Here is a 20385-nt window from a genome sequence, read left to right as displayed (position 1 = left end):
CCGGGGCGCGAACCCGCATCCCCTGCATCGGCAGGCGGACTCTCAACCACTGCGCCACCAGGGAAGCCCAGGGGTGTTTGATTTTTAAGCTAAGTGGAACTATCACATCGGTTCTCCTCCCTCCTCCCCATGTCCCCCAGGTTGGGAGAGTCTATAAATTTACCTCTCTTCAGGGGCTCCGTCTGTGATGCTAATTTAGAGTGACATATGTAAAATAATCCCCATCACCAGTACCCCAAGAATTCTCTCAAATTGGAGCTAAAATAAGGAGTCTACCACATACGGAGACTACACCTCCCCAAAGTTATCTTTTTCATTAAAAGGCACAACAGAGAGTCTTCTGAGACGCATCGTGGAACTTCTCCCAGGGCCTCTGGGCAGTGTTACATTTCAAACATGAAGTGAGTATTGCAACATTTTCTCCACCATTATTTATTATCTCGGCTTACTGTATGCTACTCAACAATGGCTAGTATTCTATGCACATAGTGAAGGTTTTTGTTGGGATGTGGCAGCTATTTGCCTTTGTTTCCCAACCTCTGACGATGCATGTAAATATGTCTTTGAAGGAACAATCCCCTTTTTAACGTAAACCATCCTCGGAAGCAAAACAAAACAATGCACAAAAATCTTTACAAACGTTATCTTCCTATTTCTTATGCAACCCGTATGTAATCTTTGTTTCTAATATATAAAAATGCTCTCTAGGTTACATTTTCCAGGGAAATATTTCTAAATACAACGTGAACATCATGCACTGCACTGAACTTGCATTATTCAGTCATCTACCATTATTTATGTTAAGTGATTCATGATTCTAACTCCAAATAATTTACACATGAATCATTTCATGGCGATGTTCCACAGTTTTGTATGCGAGAGTAAATGACAAAGAAAACCGCTCACTTGGCAAAGGATACTGCCCTATCCTTGGACAGGGTGGTTTTTAACAGACAAAAGAGAGAGAGACAGCCAGAGAGAAACAGATTCGCGGAATAAACAGCTCTCTCAAACCAAACGAATCATCTCGTCTCCAGTCCTTCCCTCCTGTGTCCTTTGTCTCACTGAATGAACCTGACTGCCCAGAGCAGACAGGAATTCCACCCGGACCCTCCTTCCTGCATCCTCCTGCACAGCCAATCAATCACCGATCCCTGCCAGGTCTGCCTTCTCAATAGCCTCGGGATACATCCATTCCCATTTTATCCCTTTTGCCAATCTCTTATCTAGACCTCCAGGCACTTGCACAGGCGGTTTTGTCTGGAGCTCTCTTTCCCCACTTCTTGGTGAACTCCTATTTACCCCCTCAGCACCACATGAGACCTCACCTCCTCCAGGTGGCCTCCCCTGCTCAACTGTGACTGGGTTAGGAGCCCCTCGAATTTGTTCTCAGTGCCCCTGCGCTCTACTCCAACCACAGCCCTCACCCTGCTGTCCCGGGGCTTTCTGTTTACCTCGCCCTCCAGCAACTAGCACAGCTCGTTCTGAAGTGCTCAAGAAAGCAGAAGACATAAACACATCATGCGCTGCTCTCGGTCAACAGTGGCTTTACAGCTGGTATCTATATTGTGGGGTGAGTACTGCTGAGGATCATGCGGCGAGAGAGATGAGATGCTCAGATCGCTACATGTAATTTCTGCGGTGGATGCGTGTGGTTGGTTGAATAACGGCCACACAAAGTTACCAAGTCTTAATGCCTGGAACTTGTTAATATTACTGTATTTGAAAAAATGTCTTTGGAGATGTGATTAAAGACACTGCAACGAAGAGATAACAGTGGATTATCTGGGTGCCATCACAAGTGTCTTTATGAGACAGAGGCAGAGGGAGATTTCACAGACAAAAGAGGAAAAACAGACACACAGAAGAGAGGGAGGTGAAGACGGAGGCAGGGTTTGGAGTGAGGTGGCCACAAGCCAAGGAATACTGTCAGCCACCAGAAGCTACTTAGAATTAAGGTACAGATTCTCCCCTAAAGCTTCCAGAGGGAGTGTGCACTTCAGACTTTTAGCCGCCAGAACTGTGAGAAAATAAATTTCCGTTGTAAGCCACTAAGTTTGTGGTAATTTATTCCAACAGCCTCAGGAAACTAATACAATATACATTTGGATTTATGTCCTGCCTGGACCCATAGCATGTAGATAATGAACACAGAACTCTGGGAAGAGAAGGAAGGACCACTTCTAAGCACCACAACAGAAAGCTCAGGGCTTCATACACCATGGGAATTCAATAAATATTTAGAATGAATATTATTTAGAATATCAAACTTGGAAGAATTCTTAAATTTACAGACACCATAGCCTTCTCAAAAGCCTCCTTAAATTTGGCCCCAAGGTAGATCTTGCAAAAATCTCCTATGTGGCATGTAAATCAATAAAGTTACAACACTCCTTCACACCATACACAAAAATAAACTCAAAATGGCTTAAAGACTTAAATATAAGACAGGACAGCATAAAACTCCCAGAAGAGAACACAGGCAAAACATTCTCTGACATTAATAATAGCAATGTTTTCTTAGGTCAGTCTCCCAAGGCAATAGAAATAAAAGCAAAAATAAACCAACGGGACCTGATTAAATTTATAAGCTTTTGCACAGCAAAGGAAACCATAAACTAAACAAAAAGACAACCTATGGACTGGGAGAAAATATCTGCAAAAACGATGCGACCAATGAGGGTTTAATTTCCAAAATGTATAAACAGCTCATACAACTCAATAACAAAATAACAAACAACCCAATCAAAACATGGGCAGAAGACCTAAACAGACATTTCTCCAAAGAAGACATACAGATGGCCAATAGGTACATGAAGAGATACTCAACATCGCTAATTATCAGAGAAACGCAAATCAAAACTACATTCAGGTATCACTTCACACCGGTCAGAACGGCCATCATTAAAAAGTCTACAAATAATAAATGCTGGAGAGGGTGTCAAGAAAAGGGAACCCTCATACACTGTTGGTGGGAATTTAAATTGGTGCAGCTACTACGGAGAACAGTATGAAGGTTCCTTAAAAAACTAAAAATAGAGTTACCGTATGATCCAGCAATCCTACTCCTGGGCATATATCCAGAGAAAACTCTAATTTGAAAAGATAATGCAACCCAGTGTTCATAGCAGCACTATATACCATAGCCAAGACATGGAAGCAACCTAAACGTCCATCAAAAAATGAATGTATGAAGAAAATGTGGTACATATATACAAGGGAATATTACTCAGCCATAAAAAGAATGAAATAATGCCATTTGTAGCAACATGGATAGACCTAGAGATTATCATACTAAGTGAAGTAAGTCAGACAGAAAAAGACAAATACCATATGATATTACTTATATGTGGCATCTAAAATATGACACAAATGAACGTATCTACAAAATAGAAACAGACTCGCAGATATAGAAAACAAACTTATGGTTACCAACGGGGAAAGGGGGTGGCGGAGGGATAAATTAGGAGTTTGGGATTAACAGATACAAGCTACTACATATAAAATACTGGGTTGGCCAGAAAGTCTGTTTGGTTTAAAGTAAAAATAAAAGACACATTTTTCATTTTCACAAAGAACTTTACTGAACAACATATTCAGTAAACAAATGAACTTTTTGGCCAACCCAGTAGATAAACAACCAGGTCCTACTATACAGCACAGGGAACTATTGTATATTCAATATCTTGTAATAACCTATAATGAAAAAGAATATGAAAAAAAATACATATGTATAACTGAATCTCTTTGCTGTAAACCAGAAACTAACACAACATTATAAATCAATTTAAGAAAATCTCCTACTGAGGGACTTTCCTGGTGGTCCAGTGGCCCGCACTCCCAGCGCAGGGGGCCCGGGTTCGATCCCTGGTCAGGGAACTAGATCCTGCATGCATGCTGCAACTAAGAGTTTGTATGCTGCAACTAAGTGTCCACATGCTGCAATGAAGATCCCGCGTGCCGCAACGAAGACCCAGCACAGCCAAAATAAATAAATAATAAATAAATAAATATTTTTTAAAAAGAAAAAGAAAACCTCTTACTTGGAGGAACGCAACATGCTTTCCATCTTCTGGGCCGCTACTCAGGCTGCGCTGGCCGCCTCAAAAACTTTTCTGTCATTACTGCCTACTCAAGCCGTACCTACAGCTCAAATCCAGCTCGAATGCTTCTTGCTCTAAGGCATCTCCACTGAGCGCCTACTTCTCTCTCATGTGCTACCCTGAACTCCCATAACACTTTATGGAACTGGTATTAATGTTAAATTACCTTATTCCTAGCACAGTATCACTTATTACCTACCAATTATAATAAGGTAATAAGTATTACCTTACTCCTTGCACAAACATCATATGTTAGGTAAACAAGTGAATTAATCTTGTACATTACAGAAAAGCAAACAGAAAACCAGAGGTTAAGAATTTTTCCCAGGTTTTTATTATAGGAACAAATGCATAAATTGAACTTGGAGAGGGATCATGGTAAATTGGCCAGTGTAGACTGGCTGTGCAACCAACTAGCCCAAAGGTCCAATCACTGCTCTGCTTCTGTGTAACTTTTGGGAAGCTATTTAATTTGAATTTCTGTTTCTTTATCTGTAAAACCAGTACATCTGTTTTGCAAGTCATTAAAGATAATATGCAAAATTCCTATATGTCCAAGTCTGGATAGATAATACATTTTGATAAATGGATAGATAATACATTTTGGATAGATAATACATTTTGATAAATGGCAGATATTATTTTCAGCATTATTACTTTTCTGTATACAACCCACAAGGCAGAGGTAATGAACGATGCCCCCGAAGAGTGGCTGAATACCTCCCCTTAGATTTTGTTTTAAAAAAGCAAATTCTGGGCTTCCCTGGTGGTGCAGTGGTTGAGAATCTGCCTGCCAATGCAGGGGACACGGGTTCGAGCCCTGGTCTGGGAAGATCCCACATGCCGCGGAGCAACTGGGCCCGTGAGCCACAACTACTGAGCCTGCGCATCTGGAGCCTGTGCTCCGCAACAAGAGAGGCCGCGACAGTGAGAGGCCCGCGCACCGCGATGAAGAGTGGCCCCCGCTCGCCACCAACTAGAGAGAGCCCTCGCACAGAAACGAAGACCCAACACAGCCAAATAAATAAATAAAATAAATTTATAAAAAAAAAGCAAATTCTCTATACCAATTTTTTTCCTAACTATAAAATTTAGTGGAAAAATCTACCTATTTAGAACAAAACAAGTATGGGATTAACAGATACAAACTACTTTATATAAAATAGATAAGTAACAAGGATTTACTGTATAACACAGGGAATTATATTCAATATCCTATAATAACCTATAATGAAACATAATCTGAAAAAATTACTGAACCACTTTGCTGTACACCTGAAACTAACACAATATTGTAAGTCAACTATACTTCAGTTTTTTTTTAAAGTTTTAACGTTATAATTTTTTATAGTCAATGTGGAAATAATTGTTCAAATAAGCAAAATATAAGGATGGAAATAAGTATAGGATCATGAATTATAAAAATAAAATGACATTCAATAAGAAGGAAAAATAAGATCCAAATGTTTGAAGTGACCTATTCATTTGCCTCATCACTTAGTGTACCAGACTGATTTTTTTGCATAAAGATTTTTTTTTCCATTACTGAGACAGCTGCTTAAATTTTAATCATGTAAACAATATCCTTACCAGAGCAATTATTTTTAAACTTTTTTGAAAAAATACTTTAATACAGTTGTTTAGAACTTGGCTCCCAAAATTATGACACATTCTGCTTAAATCACACAATATCAGATACAAAGAGCAACACCTACTTACATATGGAGACAGGCTTTGCAGCTGAAAGTGTAATAAAATTGTTAGCACAATAACTGAAAACACATAGAATTATGCAAAGAAAATTACATTTAGAAAAATCCTTATTCAAAGAAAAGGCGGGCATTTTGCACAGACTCTGCTTCATTAGCTGTCACAATGTAGTTAAAAAAAAAAAAAAAAAAGTGTATGACAAATTTGCCTATTGGATTTTCCATTCTGGGTCTCTGAGAAAACTCTTCTAACACTGTATCATAATATTTTAAGTTTCCTGTTAAAAATACACAATTTTGTAAATGTCTGAAGAATAGTTTTAGGAGTTCCATAAATATAAAACCACTGCTATCACATCAAATCCTCCTAGCTATAACTTCCGAATTCCTCTGACATATTAATAATATTAATAGTTAACATGTGTTAAATTCTTGTTATATACTGGTACTTTTCTACATGTTTTCTATGCTTTAATTCAATTAATTCACAATAACCTATGCCTTCGATATTATTAACAACTGCATTTTATAGGAAGAAACAGAGGCACAGAGGGGTTAACTAATTTTTCCAAGGTCATACAGCAAAAAGAAGCAGAGCCAGGATTAAACTTTATACAATCTGGCTCTAGAGTAGTACTATTCAATAGAAATGTGATCCACATATGTAAATTTAAGTTTTCTAGTAGCCATGTTAAAAAATATAAAAAGCAGGTAAAATGTATAACTTATTTAACCCAATATATCCAAGATATTATCATTTCAACATGTAATCAAATACAAAAGATATTAATGAAGTATCTTACATTCTTCTTTTAGCATTAAGTCTTCAAAATCAGTTGTGTTTTACGCTGAGAGTACATTTCAGTTCAGACTGGCCATACTTCAAGTGCTCAGCACCACAAGCGCGAGGAGCTCAGAGTTGGACCATGAGTTCTAGAGCCTTCTCTCTCTTTTTTTCAATTTATTTATTTATTTATTTATTTTTGGCTGCGTTGGGTCTTTGTTGCTGCACGTGGGCTTTCTCTAGCTGCGGCGAGCGGGGGCTACTCTTCATTGCGGTGCGCAGGCTTCTCATTGCGGTGGCTTCTCTTGTTGTGGAGCATGGGATCTAGGCATGCGGGTTCAGTAGTTGTGGCTCGCGGGCTCTAGAGTGCCGGCTCAGTAGTTGTGGCGCACGGGCTTAGTTGCTCCACGGCATGTGGGATTTTCCCAGACTAGGGCTCGAACCCGTGTCCCCTGCATTGGCAGGTGGATTCTTAACCACTGCACCACCTTCTAGGGAAGGCCCTAGAGCCTGCTCTCTTAACTGCTATGCTACTTAGCAGAAAGGAATCTAAAAAGGTCTTTGTCATCACTATTGTAGAATAATTATCCTTTCAAACATAGTTGAAATGGCAGTAATCTAGCAGCATTCCATCATTTGATTTTTTTCCCAGTCCCATCTTCAGAGTAGGACAGAGAAAAAAGTTCATCCATTTGGGGAGACAATCCATGGTGTTTCTGCACATCCCACATCAGCTTTAGTTACAAACTATCTTTCCAAGTATGTCTGTAGAGCAAACACCCTTGGAACACAGAGACAGAGTCTCCCCCAGGGGTGGAGGGCCGATTTGTTTCCTGACCATGATAATAAAAATAATGCTCTCCTCTGGGGCAGAGGCTGGGTAGGATGCTAGTGGCCCCCTCATAAGATTGGGGGGTTCCTAAGCTTGGGGGTCCTCCACTGTGACACAAACCCACTGTGTGGACAGCATCCAGCTGGGCCCCTCTGCATCACTTCTGTGGGCTTTGGGAGTTAAGGGGAACCAGTGCAAGCATGGAGCTCATGCTATCTGCTATGGCACCAGTAATAGTTTTTGTCTCTGACCCAGGAACCTTGTGTCTTCTGCCACATCTACAAAGCTGGAAGGCTAATTTCTTAGTTTGAAAAGTCTCAGAACCCTCACAGTTCTTGAGGCACCTTTTGTGTGTTGCTGGGTTTTCATATAGAAATCTCCCAGAGAGGAGAACTTGTATTTTTCAATTGTTAGGACAAAGATCAAATCAATTTACTGTTTTAGGATTAAGGTTTCTGAAAAAATGGCAGGGAAAAAAAAAAAGCTTGATAAGGTTTCCCCGGCTACTATCAGCAGACTATTCCTATTATGATCTTGTCAAATCACCACTTAAATTCCTTCACCGCAGTAAACATCTCTAAGTTTTTTCAGTTTCTTTTACAAAACAGTTATGTATACTGTACCTTTCCACAACATTTGGCTTTGTCTATAATCTTTAGGGCAAACTCCTTTCCTGTGGACCTATGGAATAATCAGAGGAAGGCCATTTAAAGACATAAATCAAAGACACCATCCATCCTGATTTCCTCTACAGCACAGACCCAGGGAAAAAAGAGTGGCTTCCTTCTCTATACACCAGAGAGGATGCTGAGTGGGGTAAGGGAGAAAAATACCCACAAAAGATTTTTTTTAAACCCACAAAGCCACACTGTCAATCTCCTTTTATAACTATTAATCATTACAATATTAAGTAACTCACATATTTAAAGTATTTAAATTCTGTTGTATCAGACTTGGACAAGAAGCTGTTCTTCCATACTTAAATCTCAAAAATAGTTCTCTTAGGAGACAGAATAAAATTAAGAAAAATGAATCAAAGTAACAGAAAATTTTCTTTTATCAATGTCTTTACATGAGTCCATTAGTCACTAATTAGCCCATAATTCAAAACTGAAAAGTCCCTAGACTTTCAGTCTCTATTTCTCAGCCAAAACTCCACTTAGGATCTGGTGCCACCTTATCCACACCTTTAAACGTCCATATCTGGTACTAGAGACATCATTCATTTGACACAAGAATCCTGATGTTGTTATTTAACTTTTAATCACCTTTAGTATAATTTAATCTGAACATGTCAAAAATACATCTTTTAGAATAGGAAAGCAGTTCAAGAAAGAACACTGTGGTATTCTTGGAATAGGTTAGTTCTCTCAAGCACATGCTGCTTTTGCCAGGTGGTCACAGTACACACTGATGAGACCTACCTTGGAAGAATAACTTTTATTTAAACTGCTTCTCCATAATAGAAACCAAACACTGCCTCAGATTTCTAATGAGTCTTTAGAAGTCATATTTTAGATGCTTGCTGCTTGAGCAGCAATCTGTGTACCAGAGCTAAGCAGAGGGGCTTAGAAGACAGGGAGCTACTTTGTGTACCATATAAGGAGCAGTAAAGCTTCACTGGAGATGTAGCAGAACAGGAAAACTGTAGTCACCAGAACTTTCTGGAAAACTCCCCCCCACCCACCTCCCACCACCACAACAAAAATTACCACTTAGAACAGCTAGAATAACAGGCTATAAACACAAAGACTCTAATCTGAGTCTTTTCCAGTTTTAATATTGTTTACAAAAGGCCTGGAATGTAAAAGAATGGATTTGTTACCATCTGAGAAATTAGGACCTTAAACAAAATAAGGCCGGACAAGCAAAAATATAATTTTAATATGAGCAAAAGTTGGCTGATTCTGATATTGAATAAAGTCAGAGCTCATGTAACCTGAACTACTGATAATATGCAACTAATTATTAGCTGAGAGGGTTAATGACTTAACATAAGTACAGCACTGAGAATAGAGCCTGGCACAGATAAGTGCTATAGGAGATTTTTTTTTTTTTTAATGAATTGTACTCTTTCCCATTTTTCTCTGGCTCATGGATGAGACCTGATATATCTCCCAAGTACAAAGCAGGTTTATATTCTACATGTATACATATATTTTCCCCTGTCAAGTTGCCTGTGGGTGTGCAAAACACTAGTCCTAAGAGTAGACTCTTTAAGAAGGCCTTTCGTTCATTCAGATAAGAATAAACTCCAAAGGAGAGACGTATGTGTCGGTGAACAAACGATTATCCTCACTATCCACTCACCTGTCCATGCACTCTTTGACTACTGCAAAATTGCCATCACCAATAACCTTCCCAATTTTGTACTTCTCAAGAAGAGTTGAGGATTCAGAGCACCTGTTTCCATTCACACCTGCAAAAAAGGATAAACACAAAGTCTAATGAACACATCACATTTCACCTTGATTCCTACAGATTGGTGAAATAATAAATCACAATGGAGTTATTTCTAAATCTGTGGTAAAACTAAAGAAAATCCTCTGAGCATATTCTCTGAACAGAACACCTGAATCACCAATTTCCTTTTGGCCTTGTTGGTTGGAATCAGAAACCAACAAAATCAATAAACCTAACAAATCCCTGAAATATCAGCTGAAAATAAGTGATTAGCTTTGGGTAAAAGGGAAGTCTAACCAAAACTCTGTAAACTTTTTGTCAGCTCTGGAGAAAGGGGGAGGGAATGATAATGGGGACTTAATCTTAGAAATTTTCTCTTCAAGATTTTCTAGTAAAGAAAATTCTGGCTACTTAGGATACCTTGTTAAGGCTAATTTCTGGCTCAAAGTGTCCTCAAAAAGGAGAGGGGGGAGGGGCAGGAGAAGGAAGTGGTTAAGATCGACCACGTTTCACAATGTATCCCCAGTGCCCTGTACATAGCTGACATCAAACAAAGAAACCCACTTAAAGTTATCTAAGAACAAGGAAAGTCTACATTTAGGAATTGTGAGCAGATTGCCACTAAAGAAAAATAAAGGAAACCCAAGACTAAAATTTGAAATTGGGGAGCTTAGTTAACGAGATTCTACACATATTGATGTGACCCCTGCCCAATAAGGCTAAACAGGCGAACTGGTGTCAGGATCCCACTGCTGTGTAGGGAGATAATTTAGCACAAGTGGGTTTGGGGGGCGACCAAGCTCACATGGATGGCTTCCCTTATAGAAGTAATCATAGACTGACAACTACCTTCAGGACTCAGGCAACGATCAAGTTCAGGCCCGCCATTTACATTGGAAGAAGATCGGCCACGTGCAGACATCTGCTGAAAGAGGAGAGTGCCCATTATTTATCAGGATAGGTTTCTGAATCTTTAGCTAGCTCATCCTTGAGAGAACAGAAAATGCTTATATAATAGAATGCAAAAACAGTAAAATAAAATGGTACAGAAACAGAAGAAGCATCCTCTTGCTTCTCATGTCACCTATCTCCTGATATACAATCCCATTAAAACAGTTCTTCCTTAGATACAGTATTTTCAATTCATATTAGTATCAGGAAAATTGACACATGTTACTCTTCTTTGATACTGTGTTACTTTTGATCTCAACGAAGTAAAATAAGGAGACTTTCACAGCATCACCCATGAACAAGGTAGTTACTAGCGGCCCAAGAAGGCTTAGAACTATAGATAATTACAAGAACGTCAGCACAGGGTCCCCAGATCCCACATTCCCCACCTTTCCCCACACCCTGGCTGACCACCAGAGTCCCTGCTAGGGTCGAGCTCTTCTCAGAAGTCCAGCCCTATGTCCGGAAGTGCATCACCTTCCGCACCCCCCTGTAGCTTCAGGACCCAGAGAACAGCCCTGGCTCAATCAACTCCTTCGCCACCCTAAGACAGCAGGAATTCCTCTGAAGCATCATAAGGAGGTTTTTTTGCTAGGAACCAGAGGGGGATACAAGATAAAGCTTTTAGGTAGGTTCCAACTTCCCAAAAAGCTGAAGTTCCCAGTCTAACACAGAAATATCTCTAGTTCTTAGGTAAACTGAAAAACTCATATTATGACTATTATTCATATATTTATTTATTACTATTTTATTTTATTATTTCTTTATTATTCTGTAGGCTTATGGAATTTTTCTCTTAATTTCCAAGGGCTATTACACTTTCAAACTCAATCTTTTCTCTTTCATCTTTAATTTTCTTTCTTCTCTCTCAAAAAAAGAAAAAGTATTCCTTTCAGGAGTTTAAACATCAAAAGACTTACCAAATACTGAGAAGCATCTTTGGCATTTTTTGTGCTGGTATGTTTACATGCTTGCCTCTAGGCCCAAACTATCCTGGCAGCTTCTGCCCCATAGCAGCTGTGCCTTCTTCATCCCTGCATCTTCCATGTGCAGCACAGGGCCTGGTGCACACACTACTTAATTCACGCTTGCTAAATGAAAGCACAGATAGCACAGGTCTAGAGCAGGGACCTACCCTTCCCACAGTGCCCACAAGCCGGAGACAATGAGTCCACTCTCTTCCTCTGGGTGAAGTGGAGAACCTCACAGATGTTGAGTTTGGTTCAATCCAGGAAAACCCAATACTTAACAACATTCCTTCAAACAGGATCATCCAGAAGTTCTTTGGGGATAAAATATGAGCCTCGGGGCTTCCCTGGTGGCGCAGTGGTTGCGCGTCTGCCTGCCGATGCAGGGGAACCGGGTTCGCGCCCCGGTCTGGGAGGATCCCACATGCCGCGGAGCGGCTGGGCCCGTGAGCCATGGCCGCTGAGCCTGCGCGTCCGGAGCCTGTGCTCCACAACGGGAGAGGCCACAACAGAGGGAGGCCCGCATACCACAAAAAAAACAAAAACAAAATATGAGCCTCAAGAATGAGAGGCACGTAAAAATTAGGCTGTTTTCTCAGGTCCCACGTAACCACACCTTTGTGGACAGTAAAACCAGGAGTGGCGTGTCCTGCTAGGAAACCCAGGGCCACGGAAAAGCAGTGGTGACAGCCACCAAATGAGCCCCCTCCTGAGGGACAAACATACCTCTCATAAGTGTGTGTGTCCTACACTCTGACAGGGGAGTAGTCATGCAGGAACGTGGGTGTGCGTGTGGGTCGCTTTCTGGCCACCCTTAAACTGATGAAAACGCTGCAGCCGGATGAACACCTGGCTGCTCAGAGTTCAATCACTGTTTCCTCACAATACAGGTAATTTGGTGGACAAAGTTTCTCAAAATGGAGCTTTTTTGTTCGTTTTATTCTTTCTATTTTTTTTCTGCTGAAATTGAAGGCAACTCCAAATTCAGCGGGAGTCTATGCTAGAATGTTTAAAAGCTAGACTTTTAAAATCAAGCCCCAGAGTGGGAACATAAAAAGGAAGCTGAAAAAAAAAAACCACAGCATTCTCTGCTCCTTTCATGGCCACAGCAACTACCCCAGTCCTGGTCGTCCTCGGCTTCTCTCGGCACCTCTACCAGAGGCCTCCTCAGTTCCATCAGTCTCTCCCACTCCACGATTATAGCCAGAGAAGCTTTTCCGAAGGATAGTTCTGACATCGGCCCTAGGATCCCAGAAACTCATTGGGTCTTCGTTACCAACAGACTAACCCACACGTCTTCAGCATGGCACTCAGGCCATGATTTATCCCCTTACCTACCTGTCCAACTTGTGTCCCACCACTTTTTCTCATGTATTTTATACTTACATTAACTCCAATAATCTTTCTTTTTAAAAAAAATTTTTTCAGTAGCTTTATTTATTTTATTTTTTTATTTTTGGCTGCGTTGGGTCTTTGTTGCCGCACGCGGGCTTTCTCTAGTTGTGGCGAGCAGGGGCTCCTCTTCGTTGCGGTGCGCAGGCTTCTCACTGCGGTGGCTTCTCTTGTTGTGGAGCATAGGCTCTAAGCGCGCGGGCTTCAGTAATTGTGGCATGTGGTCCCTAGAGCGCAGGCTCAGTAGTTGTGGCACACAGGCTTAGTTGCTCTGCGGCATGTGAGAACTCTCTGGACCAGGGCTTGAACCCGTGTCCCCTGCATTGGCAAGCGGATTCTTAACCACTGCGCCACCAGAGAAGCCTCCAATAATTTTTTTTTTTTTTTGGAAACGTTGTTAAAACTTTCTAAGTCTTAATTTTCTGCTCTGAATATAGGGATAGTAGCAGCAGCTAGCGCAAAGATGTGCTAAAGAATTAAAATTAGCTCATGCATGTAAAATCACTTAGCACGATCGCTGACATGTAACAATAACTCAATATTAGTTATTAGTATTTTTCCTCAAAACATCTAGCATAGGGCCTTGAAGTAAGTGTCTGAGAAATGCTTTTGAATTATTGAATGTACAATGGCTATAAGAGATCTTTTGCTAAATAATTCATTTGAAGTCTGTTCCACTTCTAATCCAACCCTTCCTAGATTCAAAACTGTCAGTCATGGGAATAAGAGATCCAAATTAAACTCGTATCAGCCACGTTCTTAATGGAATAAAGATAAGAAGAATGTCATTTTGGGGAAAGTTTTAGATCTCAAAAAGAAAATGGAAAGATCCCCTTTGATCACGGCTTGCCTTTGGGTTACAGGGATGGGGGAGGTGGACTGTCAATGTCCAGGAGCAGCAGCGGACAGTGGCCGGCTTACCTGAATGTCTATATCTCACAGCCCAGAACGGGGCAGCCTCACGCCCTCAGGACACAGCTGGCTGGGTCCAGCCTGGGCACTGAAGGAACCATCTCCCTTCCCAACACTCAGAGCTGGAGGGAGTGTGCAGCGTGCAGACCCCACGCCCCCTGCTGAGGTCCGAAGACCTGCCTTCCCCCAGGCCTGCTTGCTCAGCTCTCCTGGAAGCAGGTAACGTTCTCCTCACAGGTCTCTTTCTTGAGCTAATTCGAATAAGTTAGTTCATCGCAAGCTGCTATGTTCTGACTCAAGGGCTAAGAAGGTAGTCTTGGAAGGAGCTAAAATGCAGGCATTTTTACCTCTTTGTACATTTTCACATGGATGTGTGGCTCTCTGGAGTGTTTATTGAGCTCCTGTCAACCCCTGTAACTTTCTCAATGTTTCTTTTGATTAAATCCCCATTCCCACCTATCCTGATTCCCTGTACAGTCCAGCAATAACAAACCTGGTTTGTGTTGGGATTCAGAGGTGGCAAGGAGCCAGAGCAGGTGGTAGAAGCTGGTCCTCCAGCAACTGGGCTGAAGCCCGGCCTCGGAGGTTGCCTCACGGGCAGCGTGAGGGCACAGGCCCACGTGACAGGCTACTTTCATGTGTACCTGACAAAAGTTTCACTAAATCACCAGGAAATGCAGCTTTCTTAGCAAGGAATGATGGCAAGAAGATTATTTTTCAAGACTCTCAAACAGAATGATTTTTTTTCAAAGTGCTAAACCTCAAGCATTTAAAAACTAGAGAGTTAACAGAAGTGACATAACTGATTACCTGTCCCAATAGGTTCCTTGATTTGAAAATAAAGTTTTCATGAAGAAAACGAAAACATAAAGAAATGAGGGAATCATCTTATTATAACACAGCTCAACAGACAGGACATGATTAGACCCACGGGCAGTTTTCCTTTCCTCCCTCAGCTACAACCTGTGCTGGCTGCAAAGGATGCAAAGATGTAGGGCCAAGGTCATTACTGCCGGAAGCTTGCAGTCTCAGGAAGAGGCGTGTGTGCACCCTTAAAACCCTTCCCAGAAACCTCACCTAACCATTTGAAGGTTCCTTCTGATGGTTACGAACGCCCGTGAGGATCCACGCGAGGGAACCACTTCGCTAAAGCACGAATCTGCACTTGGCGTGCTGGAATCACACTGCTAGCAATTAAGCTCACGTGGCCTCCTGACGACAGAGCCTGGTGCTCTGAGAATCCAAGAAAAGCTGGGTATTCACCAAGGTCTCTGGACAGATCTCTGGCAAATGTGAAGTGCCTATTGTTACATATAAAGCAAAGCATTCCCGGTGCCGTGAGAGACATGCAGACAAAAGAGGAAGGAAAACACTAGGGCGAAAGCTATGACTACAAAATTCCCACCATTTACCAGGCAGAATTTATGGATTTCCCTGTCCCTTGTAAGAGAACTATTCTCTTATGGAAGCAAGGAGAGATTAAAACATGGCATTCCTGATTAAACCTGTCCCATTTCTATTGTCCAACTGAACATTTTTTTTTTAAATCTCTTAAAATGCGAATGAGCTTTCCTGCTTCCATCAGCAACCAGGATGCTGAGAGGGCACGAAGACTGTGCCTAGATGCTGCATTTGGGTGAGCTGCTCCTCGATAAAGCTTAAACGGATGGCAGCAACTGGGTTCTTTCAAGATATCCTCCGTAATTACTAACTGGTTCAAAAAGATGTGATGATCTTTAGGGGTGGGGAGCAGAGGGGACATATTTCCTGGTGAGTGAAGAAAGGAAAGTGATTAAAAAGACTGAAGACATCGCCGAGCACGTTCTCTGGGACCTGCTCCACTGTGCCACCACCCACCTACTCTCTGGCAGCGGCAGCAGCAGCAGCAGCTCCATTTTTATGAGTATGCAAGGAAGGAAAATGCACAAGAATCTACTTCTGCTAAGAACTTTTTAAACAGGCAGGAAAAGCTATACAGGACTCTCAACTAGCTTCATTTAAAAGGGCATTCAGGGCTGAGTAAGTACATTTGATAACCATTAACATGCCAGCTTTCCACATTTTTAGTAAGGAAGTTAAGTCAAAGTGTCCTACATTAAATTTCTTCCTATTTCTACAAAACTTAGACTTTAAAGAGAATGTTAAGTGCCATACTAAAATTGTGAAGTTTTGCTCAGAAATAGGCAATTCTCAAAAAAAAAAGTAGCAAAAATAGTTCTATTAATGCAACTTAATAGAACTACTTAATAGTCCCAACTTCATTTTGGTTTTTCATAAAAGGAAGCATTTGAACAGAATCTAGCAGATATACTTGGGTAGTGAGTTGACTTTCTCGAATGCATCTTGGAAAACAGCACTACGGTTCAATTTTTAAGTGGCCTACTGCAAGGGTCAGGAACATTTTCTGTAAAGGGCCAGAGAGTAATTTTAGCCTTTGTGGGTCATATGGTCTTTGTCACAACTACTCAGCTCTGCTGTTGTAGCGTGAAAACAGCCACAGACCAAATGGAAACAAATGAGCATGGCTGTGTTCCAATAAAACTTTATTGAGAAAAACAGGCGTTGGGCCAAATGTGGCCACAGGAAGATAAATCCCTGGTCTACGAGAACTTTCTTAGGAAAGCTTTTCCTCCAATATAATTCTTACACTTTTAAACGCTTAGAACAGAACAAACCCCGGGGTATGGTTGTTATAAAGCAGTGGTTCTCTGTCCTTGGCTGTACATTAGAATTACCAGGGAAGATTTGAAAAATTCTATTGCCAGTCTGCACCACAGATTAAAGAATTCTTGCATGTAGGGCCCAGGCATCAATATTTTTTTAAGCTCCACAGAAGGTCTAATGTGTAGCTAAGGTTGAGAACCTCCGTGGAGGAAGTTTCTGGCAGTAATCGTAATTAATTGTCCAGCTATCTTAATTTAAGTTCTCTCTGTCATTCACCCAGTAACCTAGCCATTGTGAGTCATCAATAGCCCAAGAACAATGTTCTCTTTGTTAGAAAAGGAAAGAAGCAACTCATTACAGTTTACAGAATGCCTACTTTGTGCCAAGTCCTAAAATGAGTACTTTTATATCTTATGAATTAGGTATTATCATCATCTCCATCGATCTGTGAAGAAACCAAAGCTCAGAGAGGTTATATAACTTGCCCAAATGCCACAGCAAATGTGGATTCAGAATTTAAACCCGGGTCTGACTGCAGAGCCCAGGCTATTCGGCTAGTCTCACACTATGACCTCCTCAAGAAGTCTTGTACCCTATACCAGACTCACTGATCAAAATATTAACTGGGGTATATTTAGAACATGCTTTCAGAGTACATAACTATAATCACATTCTTATAATTTAGTCAAATAATATACAAGTGGATAAATAAATACACAGCCTTTCCTCACATAAAGCAATCTTAAGAAAAATTTTTCTTTAAAAAGATGACCTCTGAAATGTACTGAAGATTTTTTTAAAAATCAGTATTCTAGATATTACTTGTAAATAGATTTGCCTCATTATCATTTTTGAGGTGTTTTTAAAAAAATATCAGAAATATCAGTTCCATTAATTAGAAGGAAAACCGGTATAAATTAGATATCCATTTAAAAACAAAAGCTTTATTGCTTTAATATTGGTGTGATAATTTACTTTGAAGTACTTCAGTATTAGTAATGAGACATGAGAACAATTAATCTGAATCAGCACCTAAGGGTGAGTAACATACAAAGTATTCTTATCTGTAGCCATACCTTACACTTGGTTTCATTTGGTAAAATCAGTGGTGCTTGAGACTTGTGACTGGTTCATAGTGGAGAACAGCAGTAAACAGAACCCACTGTCTGTGCATGTACCCAGTTTGAGACAGTAGCCAGCTCAAGTCCATGAAAGTTTAATAGGGAAGAATAAACCTGACTCCATACTGGATGTTTCTTTTACTTTAACCTTTATATTCTATTGCTTTTGCTACAAGTTAATAACTAAAAGAATGTTGCTTATAGCCTGAAATATACAGGACAGCCCATTCTCAAGGCTCTGACCTTTAAAGATATAACATGTTCCCATTCATATAGAGATAAAAAGTTGCAGAACAGATAATAACATTTGTCTTGTTGGAGGCTGAGAGGAACATTGTGACCTGAACTACATGGACAGCTGAAAGAACAAAGGATTCTGCCACCAAGAAGGTTTTGCTGGGACTTCCCTGGTGGCGCAGTGGTTAAGAATCCGCCTGCCAGTGCAGGGGACGCGGGTTCGTGTCCCGGTCCAGGAAGATCCCACATGCTGCGGAGCGGCTGGGCCCGTGAGCCGTGGCCACTGAGCCTGTGCGTCCGGAGCCTGTGCTCCGCAACGGGAGAGGCCAACAGTGAGAGGCCCACGTACCGCAAAAAAAAAAAAAAAAAAAAAAGGTTTTTGAGGGCTTCCCTGGTGGCACATCGGCAGGGGACACGGGTTCATGCCCCGGTCTGGGAAGATCCCGTGTGCCACGGAGCGGCTGGGCCCATGAGCCATGGCCACGGAGCCTGTGCTCCACAACGGATTCTAACTCAGGTAAGATGGTTCTTTGGGACACTAGTCCTCCATCTTCTCTGTCTGATGGCTTTCTGAATAAAGTCTCTAATCCTTGCCTCAACAACTCCTCTCTCTATTTATTATTTATTTTTTTGCAGTACGCGGGCCTCTCACTGTTGTGGCCTCTCTCGTTGCGGCCTCTCCCGTTGCGGAGCACCGGCTCCGGACGCGCAGGCTCAGCGGCCATGGCTCACGGGCCCAGCCGCTCCGCGGCATGTGGGATCCTCCCAGACTGGGGCCTGAAAAAACTATCAAAAGAATGCTCTTTAGGGCTTCCCTGGTGGCACAGTGGTGGAGAGTCCGCCTGCCGATGCAGGCGACACGGGTTCGTGCCCCGGTCCGGGAAGATCCCGTGTGCCACGGAGCGGCATGTGGGATCCTCCCAGACTGGGGCACGAACCTGCGTCTCCTGCATTGGCAGGCGGACTCTCAACCACTGCGCCACCAGGGAAGCCCCCTCTCTCAATTTATTAGCCTGTCATGTGGTGAGCAGTACAAGCTTGGACCCAGTAACAAAAGGAGCTGTATGGAACCTGCTGACTTTGGCTTTCTGTTCCTCTGAGTATCACTGCCACCTCAGTTGACTACATGGCCTGCCAAAACCAGCACAGAATCTCATCACATCCCTATAAGTGAGCCTTTCAAGCATTGGATTTGGCTTATTGGATTACTGGATTTTTCAGCAACAGGTGGTATGGCCACACCTACCTGCTAAACATGTCTACACGCTTTCAGTGTGAGGTACCACCAATTTCTAGGATGCCTGCATGGTGGGGGAGGTGCCTGTCTCTTCAGTGCCAACAATGGAGGCTATCACTGTCTGTCACTGGCACAGGCCAGCTCACTACCACAACCTCTAAGTATTATCGCCATCCAATTTTCTAATGCGTGACCGAGAAGAAGGTCTAATTACCCACTTTCACGAATAAGGGGGTGTTTTAAGATAAACACATATGCTGCTTATATTCAAATAAAGTTTTTACAATTGATCCAATTTATACACTGATTTGCTTGGCAAACTCTCCCTCCACCCCCATAAAAAAGGGCTTCCACCCAGGTGAGCCATTTACCCACCAAATGCTTTTTTTCTTTAACTTAACAACTACAATGTACAAATCACTGTCCTCAAACAGAATCTGAGAGTCACTGTGATGATTTACTTTGTTAGGGCACTGAAGTCTTCAAAACTGCTTAGTCCCTCTTTTGCTTTTGTTTCTGTCAACAAAATCAATTATGTTCAGAGATGAAGTCACCACCCAACATTTCTGAGGTAATAAAGGAGGTATATAAGTCGTCAGTCTCTTCGTACTGAAGACCATCAACTAGTTTTAAATACCAAAGAAAAGCCAAAGCTCCAGGGAAAAGCAAAAATGTTGAAGGTCAGAAGCTACCGTGGATTTACATTTCACAGCTTCGAAAAGAAGTTTTGAGTTCAGAAGGTCAAAGAGTTACATTTTAGCTCTGCCAATCAGTATGAGATACTACCAGCCCTTTCATCACACTTCACAAATCTGGAAACTCTTTCACCACCAGCAGACCCAGGAGACATTCATCAGACAAAATATCAGCACATCAGACAGTTTATAATCTCAAGATGTTGGATAATGTTCCAAATGTACTTTTTTCTTTCTTCTTTCAACCAACAAGAATGCTCACAGTAGACAGCCCCTGGACATACACTTCAGCATCAAAACATGAGACATTTCATCCCCAGTGTCCACAGATGTGCCCCTGACTCTGAAGCCTTGAGTTACTACAGCCTTGAAAGTCT

General features: G+C 41.6%; 1 protein-coding gene across 12 annotated transcripts in view; it reads right to left on the bottom strand.

Moving 5' to 3' along the window:
* DCLK2 (doublecortin like kinase 2) overlaps nucleotides 1-20385 on the bottom strand; it is a 160091-nt gene that overhangs the window by 27852 nt on the left and 111854 nt on the right. For 7 of the 12 annotated variants that reach the window (XR_008617780.1, XR_008617782.1, XR_003680518.2 and 4 more), the window contains 3 exons: nucleotides 10681-10756; nucleotides 9739-9847; nucleotides 8052-8109 (listed from right to left, as the gene is read on the bottom strand). Coding sequence is in view for 7 of the 12 variants with exons in the window: in XM_024126632.3 (XP_023982400.1) it covers nucleotides 8052-8109; nucleotides 9739-9847; nucleotides 10681-10756 (243 nt within the window). In the remaining 5 variants the exon portion in view is untranslated. The remainder of the gene's footprint in view (nucleotides 1-8051; nucleotides 8110-9738; nucleotides 9848-10680; nucleotides 10757-20385) is intronic. The other 5 variants (XR_008617781.1, XR_008617783.1, XM_007113979.4 and 2 more) reach the window with 1 other exon arrangement.

Source organism: Physeter macrocephalus, chromosome 7 (assembly GCF_002837175.3).
Source record: "Physeter macrocephalus isolate SW-GA chromosome 7, ASM283717v5, whole genome shotgun sequence".
NCBI classification, from domain to species: Eukaryota; Metazoa; Chordata; class Mammalia; order Artiodactyla; family Physeteridae; genus Physeter; species Physeter macrocephalus.
This window is presented reverse-complemented; position numbering and strand designations above follow the sequence as displayed.